Below are 13,498 nucleotides of genomic sequence, written 5' to 3'. Positions count from 1 at the left end.
ACCCACTGCCCCAGCCCAGAGCCTCCTCCTGCATCCCAGACCCCTCATCCCCGGCCCCACCCAGCACCTTGAAGCCTTTATCCCCAGCCGCACCCCAGAGCCTGCACCTCCAGCTGGAGCCTTCACCCCCTTCCGCACCCCAACCCCCTGAAAATGAGTGAGTGAGCGCGGGCAGTGGAGAGTGAGTGACCAAGGGAGGGGGGATGGAGCAGGGGAGGAGCAACGGTGTTTGGTTTTCTGAAATCAGAAACCCTATTTTGGACAAGTGTATGCTATGAAGTAAGAAGTTTCACAATGTATATGTTCACCTTTCTTTCAGAAAATTATCAAAAAGTGAAAAAGGAACATTCGTAGTATTTTGAGTATATTAAAGGACTATTGTACCTTTATCACAAATTGCAAACTCGTGTACATTATTTTACCCTCCTCCTCTCAACAGGGGCACAGTTGTAGGGGTTGCAAGAATGGCTAGCTCATCTGACAACATGGTATGAGCCAACCCCACTCAGCTCTGTCGTAGGGCAAGGGACTGGCTAAAGCCAGAGGACCCCAATAGAACATTTAATTGGCTCTCCTTAAAAAACAACCATGAAAGGGTAACTTACACTTGCTCCCTGTTTAGGGGTAAGTGTTACTACCTCCTACACACATTCGTACCGCCATGTCATGTGTGCCTCACAGAGAGCACTTCTAATAGATTCATGTTTGTTTTTAAAAGGTAAATTTTACAGTTAAATTTTAAAGGTGGTATTGAACAGCAGATCAGTTGACTTTGTCATGCCACAGAGAAAGGGTAACATTAAAACTATTCTGAATACACATTATTTTTGGAATCACATCTAACAGGGAATGTGATTAGACAGCATTCAGATATTCTTTTTCAAATCTGAAGTATTGGCCTCTTTTTGCAGACCTTATGCAAACTTACATGAATTACAGTAAGAATTCTTTTTTTGAACCGCTTCGGACTTTTTAAAAAACTCCATATTTAGGAACCAGTACCTCTTGTCAATGTCTAAGTACGTATAAACCTCCAACACTGATTTCATTGGGACTTCTAAACATTAAAAAGCAAAACAAAACACACACTCAACCCAGCCCCCTCTCCAAAACAACATTAATTTCCATCTTGTGAATCAATATGGAAAGTTTAAGGTTTTATTTTTAATATTAGATTTTTGAAAAATGTATTTTAATGCAGTTAAAAGTACTTTCAATTTTCTTGCTATTTTATTCACTAATTTATCATACCTTAATCTTTCATACGTTTACTCACCCTATATCTGTAACGTTAGTCAATGACTGATAGATAATGTAGATTCTGTAGAAGTTTTTTCTCTTGAATTCAGAATACCTCTAGTATTTAGAATTTAGACTTTCCTCTAGCGGGCAAAACTGTATGTAACACTCTCAATGTATAGTTCAGAGCACTGACAAGTTGTGGATTTCATCCATTTTATGCCAGGAGAATCATAACTGCTCACACAAGGAGCAACGCAAACATGATACTTACATGCAACAGATGTGACGCTGGTGGGGAGGTTATGCTGAAATAGATGCTGGTCAGCTTCTGGCTCCTCTAGCTCTGACAGAGTTTGTTGACCAGTGTGTGAAAGGTACGTTACTTGAACCTGTTGTGCTTGTGGCACCTTCAATTTCTCCAAACTTTCAGAAACTTGATGGTCCTCTGATTGTATCATAGGCCAAATTCTCTCTCTTCTCCACTGTATTAATGCTACTCTGTCACGTATTGACTTTGCAACTATCTTGACATCACTTTCATGAAAAAATCCGGAGTCAACCTGCAGGGAAGGCATATAAACTTATCAAATGCACGTACATGTGCATTTTAACCTGCATCTCTTCATAGCAAAGAAAGGATGGGTTTGAAATAACATGAACCGTGCATCTGTTCCTCACAGAATCAGGAATTCAATATAGTTTTGAGTTAAACGTTTGGCACTGAAGTATTTAAGAATAATAATTGCTTGCCCTGTACTCCTAGGAAGGACCTATGACCATTGCAAGAACTTTCTAAGCACCCTTCACAGGAGCAGGGGTGCTTACCCTCAGAAAGGCACCCTGGACATATTCATTTTCCCTCCCGCCCAACCACAAGACCGTTGGCAGTTTACTTTTTTGCTGCGTGTGTGAAAAAAGGGACAACACAGTATGGAGGATAGCTGCAGAAAGGTGCCGTGTACAGTTAGGCACTTGCAGACATTCTGATGGACTCCCAGCCCATAAATTGATGTCCCTGGACTAGGGACGTAGAAAGTGCTACTTGTAAAAACCTTGTGGTGAAAATAGGAGCTTTTGGGGAGCTAATTAACATTGTGCTCGGGTGATGAGTCACATAAGCTCACAGAGCCTTCTATGGCAAAAAGTAAAGTCAATTCTTCTATTCAAGTCCAGACGGGAAGAGAACTGAAAATCTGCCATGTTAACAAGTTCTAAAATTATATTCGTTCCTACTTCACGCTTTCATCTAAAGAATGCTAAACTTATAATAAAGGCACGATTTCTTCCAATACCACCATTTGTGAAATGTAACCACAGGTTGTCAGCCCACTTGTGAACGTGCCTTATTTCAGATCTTTCCTTCTTTGCCTACATGGATTCTTTAAATGGGTTTGTTACTTAACTTCATGAATTTTGAAACCTCTTAACTATCATCAAATTTCATGTGCCCAACACTATCTTCTCCACAAGCATCGACAGCAAAACACATTGGCAAAGCAAAGCGTTTCTGCATTTGCCAACAATTTAGAATTGTCAAAAAAGCCACTTACTTCAGGAATACACGTTCCTTTTTTAAAAAATGGCTTAGGAGCAGATAGTGTTTATATAAATCTGTTAATCATTTTGAATAAAACAGGTTATTTTTATACAGTCTGGAGGAGGGAAAGATGATATAGTAATTTGGAGGTGACCCTTTGTGGGTAATTCAGCCTAAACAAAATAAAACCACCTTCCCTCTTAAAAGAAGTTTTGCATAGGTAGTACAAGTAAGTTGCAGAACTTTAAGTGTCAACCATTTTCATAAATGTTTAAATATGGTTACAAAAACGTGGTAACTATCACATGGCAAATGTGAATAAGGTGAGTTGTGTCACAATGTATTGCATGAAACATTACATAGCAATTTCAAGTCAGAGTTAGGAAGATAGAGCAGGCCAACTTTCTTCCTTCAATGTATTTGGGAATGCTAAATTATGGATAGAAGTGAAAGCTAAGCAAAAATTACACTATGAGAATCGTTGCCTTCTTGGCAGAACAGAACTGATGGTGATACTGTCACTAAATAAAATCCCACAGGGGAAAAAAAATGTAATTTAGAGTCCAGATGAAGTGTTCTTTGCTCATCCTGTTTTCATGAACCAATACATAAATGTGTTTTATCATCTGCTCCTCTGAACCTGTTATGAAATGAGATAAACAGCTCATACTTTTAATTATTTCCATGTTTTTGTCCAAGAAAAAAAGTTGCTTTAGTTTTAAGATACTGTTATGATTAGGATACATATTTATTATTAATTTAAGATTGTTTCCCCCTACGCAGCTTTATACTATACATTGGCCAAGAACCACAGCCACAGCCACTTCATACTTTCTAACAGTTTCCCTTCACGTGCATCTATTTAACTGGTCTAACTTCAGATCACATTTGTTAGCAACTTTCTTGGTCTCGTCAATCTTATCTAAAAGTAAACTTTTGATAGGGAAAAAAATCAATTGCATTAAAGTATGCTCCAGAATAATATTACTTTTTAAGAACAACATAGTGACAGTAGAAGTTAAAAGTTTTCTAAAACAAAGCCCAGAACATTTTACAAAGGAAGATATAAAAAATTAATTAAGTTAGATATATCCACCACTATTAAAAAAACACCCTCCTCTTCCATCACTCTTTATACTATACTTTGATATCAGCTACCTGCTTAATTTTATCAGCTCAATGCCTCTTTATAGAGGACTTTTCTTATCTAAATTCTTCGTAATTTTTCAATGCCAGAAGAGCTTTTCGAAAAGATGGAAAAGGTGTTTGTGAAAAGCATAATGGAAAACGTATTTCAGTTTTTGTTTGCAATTTTGAACTCTTCCAAACAAGTCCACTTGTAGTCTGAAATTATCCTTGATTTAAGCAAGTCTCCAATCAACTCTGAAGATATAAAACAGATAGAGATGGGTTATATAGTTTTCTTTTGTCTCTTCCTGGGATTAAACAACATGTTTTACCAGATTATTAGTTTTCCCTCTTTTACTACTTGAGTTTTCTTCCAGCATTCATTCTAAAACCAATGTCATCCTATTTAAACGAGATAGCCTGACCATTTTGAGTGGAATTTACTTTACCAGATTTGCTCCTGCTGTCCTTTGAGATTTATGTACTACTTATATACATATTTTTGTCAGGAGAAGTTTATTTTACCATTTCTTGTGCAACATCATCAGGAGTTTCCTTCTCCAGATCAAAAGTAAACTCAATGGCTCCATTATCTTTGGGTTTTCCTTTCAGTTTCTTAGGATCTTCTACCCAGAGTCTTAAGGCAATAGAGGATTTCCTACCATGGTCTTCTTCTGCAAGTTCCACTCTTACCCCAGTATCTTCAGCAAAAAAGGCATGGCTTAATAAGTCTTTAATTTCATATCTGGAACAGATGATGTCCAAAATGAATATCAAATACTGCATAATTTAAACACTTTCAATTAAGTATTTAACAACATAAATAGAAAGGCCCTATAAAGGCAAGGCTAACACCAACAGCATGCTTTGCATGCAGCCATAAGAAATTTGTATTCTTAGTAGATAGAAGTAGTATGTCTAGTATTTTTAGGAATCCTTGGGAATTCGACATTTGCTATTTGGCAGAGCTTCAGCATTATTCATTTATGCACCAAGTGCTCCAAAGGAGCAGAGGGAAACAGAAATGCAGTTCCTTCCCAAGACTGCTTACAAATCTGTGATTCAATATGACACAGGTGAGAGGGGCCCCCTCATCAAGGAGACAGTTCTGGTCTATAGGATTCATAGATTATAAGGCCAGAAGGGACCACTGTGATCACCCAGTCTGACCTGAAACTGGACTCTGAAGCTAGACAAATTCAAATAAGGTGTGGTTTGTTTTTTTAAACAGAGAGTCTAAATACTCACTGGAACAACTTATCAAGGTGTGCGGTGGATTCGCCATCACATGAAGTATTTAAAGCAAGACTGGATGTCTTTTTTAGAAAGACATCCTCTAGTTCCACCATAAATTATTGTGCTCATTGCAGAAACTGCTGGATGAAATTTTATGGAATGTGTTAGGCTGGAGGTCACATGAGATCAGAACGGTCATTTTTGACCTTAGTTAATAAAGAGCAGGGAGGGTTGGGTTTATTTTATCATCTTGATCTTTGCTGGTGGTGGTGGTGGAAGTAGTCATATGGTGTACAGCATTGTGTACTTTCATTGTATAGGAGAACACCCAGAGAAACTTTAATAAATCTAAACATAAAAATAAATGTTCATACAAAACTTGGCCATTTGAAACAAACCTTTCCTCTTTATTTTTGCAAATACACTCCCCAATTATCTCCTTAATTTCAGGATCAGTAACTTTCTCAAAACTTGCTGGCTTGACACCCTAAAAAGGGGGGGGAAAGAGTCATTAGTTCAACAGAAAAATCACAGTAAGTCTGTAGGAATGTTAATTGTGGAAAAATTGTACTAAAATCCAAGATACCCACTTGTTTAAGTTTTAAGTATTAATTTGGAATGGAAATAAGATATTCAACAACTTCCAAAACTAAGTATCACTGTGCTTTGAAACAAGCAGGTTATTTTGCGTATGTCACACTGAAATTCATCATGCAAACCTCCCTTGTCTTTATTACCAACATGTGGCAGCCTTGCTTTTTTACCCTGGATGGACTCTGCAGCCAACATTTAAGGAATGACAGTGTTACAATTCTCAGTTTTTTTCCTTGAGATGATTTGGTTTTAATGTAGGTTTTTAAAAGGTGGTTTCCATTAACTCTTTAAACGCTAAATGGACACAAAATATTCATTTTTTTCAGGTGGTCATTTGCAAGATGAGTCACAAAATGTGTTTTCTCACATAGGTACAATATTGCAGCGGCAAACACGAAAGATCAATACAATATTCTGAAAGCTCTTCTCCATGTAATCTTTCAGATTGCTGAGGGGTGGGGTGGAGTGGGGTGGGATGGGTTGTTAGCTGGGAGGGGGGAAGAAAAGGGAGGACAGCAGAATGGGAATCTGCTCAAACAGCTCCAATTTGTTTACACATTTCCCAGCTGTTGAATAAATCCAGTGCCCTGTAGAAACTCAGTGGAGACATTCGGGAGAAAGGGTGTCATCTCTACTGTAACCTGATGCAGGACAAACTTCATTAGCTTCAAACATTTTTACATTCTGGGCACAATCCTTTCCCCTGGGACAGCCCTTGTTCCAGCTCAGGTGGTAGCTAGGGGATTTCTTTCAGGTATCCCTGGGAGTGGAGAGGCTCTCTCTTTAGCCAGCTGAAGACAAAATGGAGTGGTCTCCCACGGGCTTAAATAGACTCTCTCTTGTGGATGGAAACCCCCTCCTCTCTCCTATGAAAAGTCCAGCTCCAAGTTTTGGAGTCACATGAGCAAGTCACATGTCCATGCATGACTCAGTTTTTACAAGCAGTAGCCATTGCTCACATGCTACCTTGCATGTCCTCATGTAGACTTCTTATGTGGATTGGAGCCTTTCAAGATCCATGGTCTGTTAAGTGCTTCTTGATTGGGCACTTAACTTGCAAATTCTTTTCTAAAGAAGCTGACCAAATGCTTTACAAAGGCTACTTAAAAATCAAGCCAGTACACAGCCAATATTTATAACTTCAAATACAAAAAAGGATACATGCATACAAATAGGATTAATAGATTCAGTAGATCATAACCTTTACAGAGATATGTTACATGGCATATGTAACATAAAACATTCTAGTTATGTCATATATACATTCATAAACTTATTTCCATAAAGCATTATGGGGGGGAACAATCACAAGGAGAAAAAGTGCCAATATAATCCCTGCCTCTAAAGAGGGCAGTAAAAGAGGTGATGCAGGCTGCTATATACAGAGACCTCTAAAACCTGGAGAGAGATAATAGAGAGGCTTAATAGTATGAGTTGTGGCAGGAAAAGAGCATGGTGAAAAAAAAAAACAGAAAAAAAAAAACCCACCAGGGCAGTCAAACATCATCTCCACTTGCTTGCTGATAACATAGGTATCTGTTTCTAGTCAAGCAACACTCTATGGGATACACACTTCACAAGACTTTTATATCCTCCTGCATATATAGATTCTGCTTGCATGAGAAAATTTTAAGTCACAAGCTACAATACGGTTTGTATGCTCGTGTCTTTCCTTGCTGCCCCAAGTGGGAACAAGATAATTAGAAGAAAAACTGGACAGGTCATATGTAACACAAAGCAATGCATTTCCAATACCTGCGTAGACAGGCATTTCTGATATAGAGACGAGACTACAGTAAGCTAAGAAAAATTATGTTTTAATTCTTGTTTATGAGACTAATTTCTAATGATCCAGCAAAAAACAGCCCACCCCTCCTGGCCAGGGGAAAGCTCCTCTCACCTGTAAAGGGTTAAGAAGCTAAAGGTAACCTCGCTGGCACCTGACCAAAATGACCAATGAGGAGACAAGATACTTTCAAAAGCTGGGAGGAGGGAGAGAAACAAAGGGTTTGTGGGTCTGTCTGTAGTCGTCTTGGCCGGGGACAGAACAGGAATGGAGTCTTAGAACTGTTAGTAAGTAATCTAGCTAGGTATGTGTTAGATTATGATTTCTTTAAATGGCTGAGAAAAGAATTGTGCTGAATAGAATAACTATTTCTGTCTGTGTATCTTTTTTGTAACTTAAGGTTTTGCCTAGAGGGGTTCTCTATGTTTTTGAATCTAATTACCCTGTAAGATATATACCATCCTGATTTTACAGGGGGGATTTCTTTATTTCTATTTACTTCTATTTTTTATTAAAAGTCTTCTTGTAAAACACTGAATGCTTTTTCATTGTTCTTAAGATCCAAGGGTCTGGGTCTGTAGTCACCTAGGCAAATTGGTGAGGCTTTTTACCAAACCTTGTCCAGGAAGTGGGGTGCAAGGTTTTGGGAAGTATTTTGGGGGGAAGGACGCGTCCAAACAGCTCTTCCCCAGTAACCAGTATTAGTTTGGTGGTGGTAGCGGCCATTCCAAGGATAACGGGGGTAATATTTGTTACCTTGGGGAAGTTTTGACCTAAGCTGGTAAAGATAAGCTTAGGAGGTTTTTCATGCAGGTCCCCACATCTGTACCCTAGAGTTCAGAGTGGGGGAGGAACCTTGACATGGTGGCACAGTGGTGGGATTAACCTGAAATCATTTTGAGATCCAGTTGAGATTTTTTGAACTAGAAATACAGATTTTAAAAAGGAATTTTTAGGAAGTCCAGAAGGCAGCTTTGAAACTGAAAGCAGCTTGGTTTCTCTCTGCTTTGTGGCCAAGCAGAGACAAAAGGGGATTATCTTGTGAATTGCAGATTTTCTTTGCCTGGAGGCAGGGTACTTAACTCCTGCAGGGAAATTCACAGTCTTCCAACCCAGAGGTTTTTTTTTTTTTCTTTTCTTCCTAAAAGTAAATAGGGGGTGTGTGCTCTACCCATTTGCCTGGAGACAAAAGTGGCAGGGTTTTTTTTTTAGGATTTTGATTTTTTTTTGTTTTGTTTTACAAGGAGCACAGGTTTGAAAAGAAATTTTTTTTCTTCTTTGGGCTGGGTAAGCAGGTTTCCAAGTAGTTGGAGGTTTTTTGCTTTAATTTGGGCCCAGAGCAGAGACAAGGGAATTGTCTTTTTCTGTAGGCTGACAATCACTATCAGAGAATAGGTATTCTATTCCAGCACAGCAAAATTTTACAGCCAAGTTTTGTTTGTTTATTTCTAAACCTCGGGTGTAAAGTTAGTTAAAAACAGAGAGGTTAGAATGGGCAAATCCTCAGCTCGACTACAGCTGGAATTAGCCAAATTTCAGGCTGAGGAAAAACAAAGGGAACATGAAAGACAGATAGAACTCATGCGGCTGAAGGAGGAGGAGAAGGAAAAAGAGAGGAAGCATGTGGAGGAGATGGAGAGGATAAAGGCCCAGCAGAATATACCAACAAACCCTAGCAATCCTTCTCCAGGTACCACTTCCCATCCCAGAAAGTTCCCCACCTACAAGGCAGGTGATGATACTGAGGCCTTCTTAGAAAACTTCGAAAGGGCCTGCCTTGGGTACAACATCTCTACTGACCAATACATGGTAGAGCTGAGGCCGCAGCTCAGTGGACCCTTAGCTGAGGTGGCAGCTGAAATGCCTAAAGAACACATGAACAAGTATGAACTGTTTAAATCCAAGGCGAGAGTCAGAATGGGGATAACACCCGAGCAGTCTCGTCGGAGGTTCAGAGCCCTAAGGTGGAAACCAGACATGTCATTTACCCGACATGCCTACCACATTGTAAAACATTGGGATGCCTGGATATCAGGAGCAAGTGTTGAATCTCCAGTAAATTTGCCCTTCCTAATGCAAATGGAACAATTCTTAGAGGGTGTTCCTGAGGAAATAGAAAGATACATCCTAGATGGGAAACCCAAAACTGTAATTGAGGCAGGAGAGATTGGAGCCAGATGGGTGGAGGTGGCAGAGAAGAAGAAAACTGGTCGCAGTTGGAGCGGAGACCAGAAGGGACCACCCCAGACCACACCCTATTACCGGGGGCCACCCAAAGCCCCACCTACCTCCCAAAGAACCCTCCAGACCCCTTATTGTCCCACCACCCCGTTCTCCAGCAACCCTCCTCGCCCCAGTGACCCGTCAGCTAGACGATGTTTTAAGTGTAACGAGCTGGGGCATGTAAAGGCCAACTGCCCCAAGAACCCCAACAGATTACAGTTCATTGCACCGGAATCACACCAGAGGTCCACAGGCCCAGATACCTCCCAGATACCCTTGGAGCGGAGGGAAACTGTGAGTGTGGGTGGGAAGAAGGTCACCGCGTGGAGGGACACCGGAGCACAAGTGTCAGCTATCCATGCTTCCTTAGTGGACCCCAATTTAATCAACCCAGAGATCCAAGTGACGATTCAACCCTTCAAGTCCAACTCTTTCAATTTGCCTACAGCCAAGTTGCCTGTCCAGTACAAGGGCTGGTCAGGAATGTGGACTTTTGCAGTCTATGATGATTATCCCATCCCCATGCTGTTGGGGGAAGACTTGGCCAATCATGTGAAGCAGGCCAAGAGGGTGGGAATGGTCACCCGCAACCAGGCTAAACAAGCCGTGAGGCCTAGCTCTGTTCCGGAAACTTCTATCAGGACCCAGTCAGAGGTGATGGACCTGGACCCCAGGCCAATGTCTGCAACAGCAGTAGTGGATCCAGTCCCAGAGACCCAGACGGAACCAGTCCCAGAACCGGAACCAGCCAAACAACCAACACCAGACCCCGTGCCAGCACTGAATCCAGTACTTGCAACCTCAACACCAGAGGGCCCCACCGAACCTGAACTGGCAGCAGCCGATAACCCTACACAAGAGGCTCAGCCGGAGCCTGAATCCCAACATAGTGCACCAGCGGAGAGCGGTTCACAGTCAACAGAAACAGCTCCATCCCCTATATCGCTTCCAGAGGGACCAAGCCTAGGTCCACAATCCCATGAGGAACTGATGTCTCCAGCATCAAGGGAACAGTTCCAGACCGAACAGGAAGCAGATGAAAGCCTCCAGAGAGCTTGGACGGCGGCACGGAGCAACCCACCGCCTCTCAGCTCTTCTAATCGATCCAGGTTTGTTGTAGAAAGAGGACTTTTATACAAGGAAACTCTTTCTGGGGGACACCAGGAAGACTGGCATCCTCAGAGACAGTTGGTAGTTCCAACTAAATACCGGGCCAAGCTCTTGAGCTTAGCCCATGATCACCCTAGTGGCCATGCTGGGGTGAACAGGACCAAAGACCGTTTGGGGGGGTCATTCCACTGGGAGGGAATGGGCAAGGATGTTTCTACCTATGTCCAGTCTTGTGAGGTGTGCCAAAGAGTGGGAAAACCCCAAGACCAGGTCAAAGCTCCTCTCCAGCCACTCCCCATCATTGAAGTTCCATTTCAGCGAGTAGCTGTGGATATTCTGGGTCCTTTTCCGAAAAAGACACCCAGAGGAAAGCAGTACATACTGACTTTCATGGATTTTGCCACCCGATGGCCGGAAGCAGTAGCTCTAAGCAACACCAGGGCTAAAAGTGTGTGCCAGGCACTAGCAGACATTTTTGCCAGGGTAGGTTGGCCCTCCGACATCCTCACAGATGCAGGGACTAATTTCCTGGCAGAAACTATGAAAAACCTTTGGGAAGCTCATGGGGTAAATCACTTGGTTGCCACTCCTTACCATCATCAAACAAATGGCATGGTGGAGAAGTTTAATGGAACTTTGAGGGCCATGATACGTAAATTCGTAAATGAGCACTCCAATGATTGGGACCTAGTATTGCAGCAGTTGCTCTTTGCCTACAGAGCTGTACCACATCCCAGTTTAGGGTTTTCCCCATTTGAACTTGTATATGGCCGTGAGGTTAAGGGGCCATTGCAGTTGGTGAAGCAGCAATGGGAGGGATTTACACCTTCTCCAGGAACTAACATTCTGGACTTTGTAACCAACCTACAAAACACCCTCCGAACCTCTTTAGCCCTTGCTAGAGAAAACTTACAGGATGCTCAAAAAGAGCAAAAAGCCTGGTATGATAAACATGCCAGAGAGCGTTCCTTCAAAGTAGGAGACCAGGTCATGGTCTTAAAGGCGCTCCAGGCCCATAAAATGGAAGCATCGTGGGAAGGGCCATTCGTGGTCCAGGAGCGCCTGGGAGCTGTTAATTATCTCATAGCATTCCCCACCTCCAACCGAAAGCCTAAGGTGTATCATATTAATTCTCTAAAGCCCTTTTATTCCAGAGAATTAAAGGTTTGTCAGTTTACAGCCCAGGGAGGAGACGACGCTGAGTGGCCTGAAGGTGTCTACTACGAAGGGAAATGTGCTGGTGGTGGGGAAGAGGTGAACCTCTCCATGACCCTTGGGCGTATGCAGCGACAGCAGATCCAGGAGCTGTGCACTAGCTACGCGCCAACGTTCTCAGCCACCCCAGGACTGACTGAACGGGCATACCACTCCATTGACACAGGTAATGCTCACCCAATTAGGGTCCAACCTTACCGGGTGTCTCCTCAAGCTAAAACTGCTATAGAACGGGAGATCCAGGATATGTTACAGATGGGTGTAATCCGCCCCTCTGAAAGTGCATGGGCATCTCCAGTGGTTCTAGTTCCCAAACCAGATGGGGAAATACGTTTTTGCGTGGACTACCGTAAGCTAAATGCTGTAACTCGCCCAGACAACTATCCCATGCCACGCACAGATGAACTATTAGAGAAACTGGGAAGGGCCCAGTTCATCTCTACCTTGGACTTAACCAAGGGGTACTGGCAGGTACCGCTAGATGAATCTGCCAAGGAAAGGTCAGCCTTCATCACACATCTCGGGCTGTATGAATTTAATGTACTCCCTTTCGGGCTGCGAAATGCACCCGCCACTTTCCAAAGACTTGTAGATGGTCTCCTAGCGGGATTAGGAGAATATGCAGTCGCCTACCTTGACGATGTGGCCATATTTTCGGATTCCTGGGCAGACCACCTGGAACATCTACAAAAAGTCCTTGAGTGCATAAGGGAGGCAGGACTAACTGTTAAGGCTAAGAAGTGTCAAATAGGCCTAAACAGAGTGACTTACCTTGGACACCAGGTGGGTCAAGGAACGATCAGCCCCCTACAGGCCAAAGTGGATGCTATCCAAAAGTGGCCTGTCCCAAAATCAAAGAAACAGGTTCAATCCTTCTTAGGCTTGGCCGGTTATTACAGACGATTTGTACCGCACTACAGCCAAATCGCTGCCCCACTGACAGACCTAACCAAAAAGAAACAGCCAAATGCTGTTCAGTGGACCGGAAAGTGTCAGAAGGCCTTTAACAAGCTTAAAGCGACACTCATGTCTGACCCTGTACTAAGGGCCCCAGACTTTGACAAACCGTTCCTAGTAACCACAGATGCATCCGAGCGTGGTGTGGGAGCAGTTTTAATGCAGAAAGGACCTGATCAAGAATTCCACCCTGTAGTGTTTCTCAGCAAAAAACTGTCTGAGAGGGAAAGCAACTGGTCAGTCACTGAAAAAGAATGTTATGCCATTGTCTACGCTCTGGAAAAGCTACGCCCATATGTTTGGGGACGGCGTTTCCACCTGCAAACCGACCATGCTGCACTAAAGTGGCTTCACACCGTCAAAGAAACTAACAGAAAACTTCTTCGGTGGAGTTTAGCTCTCCAAGATTTTGATTTCGACATCCAACACATCTCAGGAGCTTCTAACAAAGTGGCTGATGCACTCTCCCG

The 13,498-nt window shown here is 42.4% G+C and overlaps 1 protein-coding gene across 3 annotated transcripts in view; it reads right to left on the bottom strand.

The window, feature by feature from the left end:
• WNK2 (WNK lysine deficient protein kinase 2) overlaps positions 1–13,498 on the bottom strand; it is a 186,157-nt gene that overhangs the window by 90,544 nt on the left and 82,115 nt on the right. For all 3 annotated transcript variants that reach the window (XM_084633208.1, XM_084633207.1, XM_084633206.1), the window contains exons 6-8: positions 5,542–5,630; positions 4,433–4,652; positions 1,514–1,802 (exon numbers count right to left, since the gene is read on the bottom strand). In XM_084633208.1, the coding sequence (XP_084489334.1) occupies positions 1,514–1,802; positions 4,433–4,652; positions 5,542–5,630 (598 nt within the window). The remainder of the gene's footprint in view (positions 1–1,513; positions 1,803–4,432; positions 4,653–5,541; positions 5,631–13,498) is intronic.

The sequence above is a fragment of the Lepidochelys olivacea genome, assembly GCF_965140295.1.
Source record: "Lepidochelys olivacea isolate rLepOli2 genome assembly, chromosome: 7".
NCBI classification, from domain to species: Eukaryota; Metazoa; Chordata; order Testudines; family Cheloniidae; genus Lepidochelys; species Lepidochelys olivacea.
The sequence above is the reverse complement of the archived record's forward strand: the minus strand, read 5'-3'. Positions and strand labels throughout refer to the sequence as shown.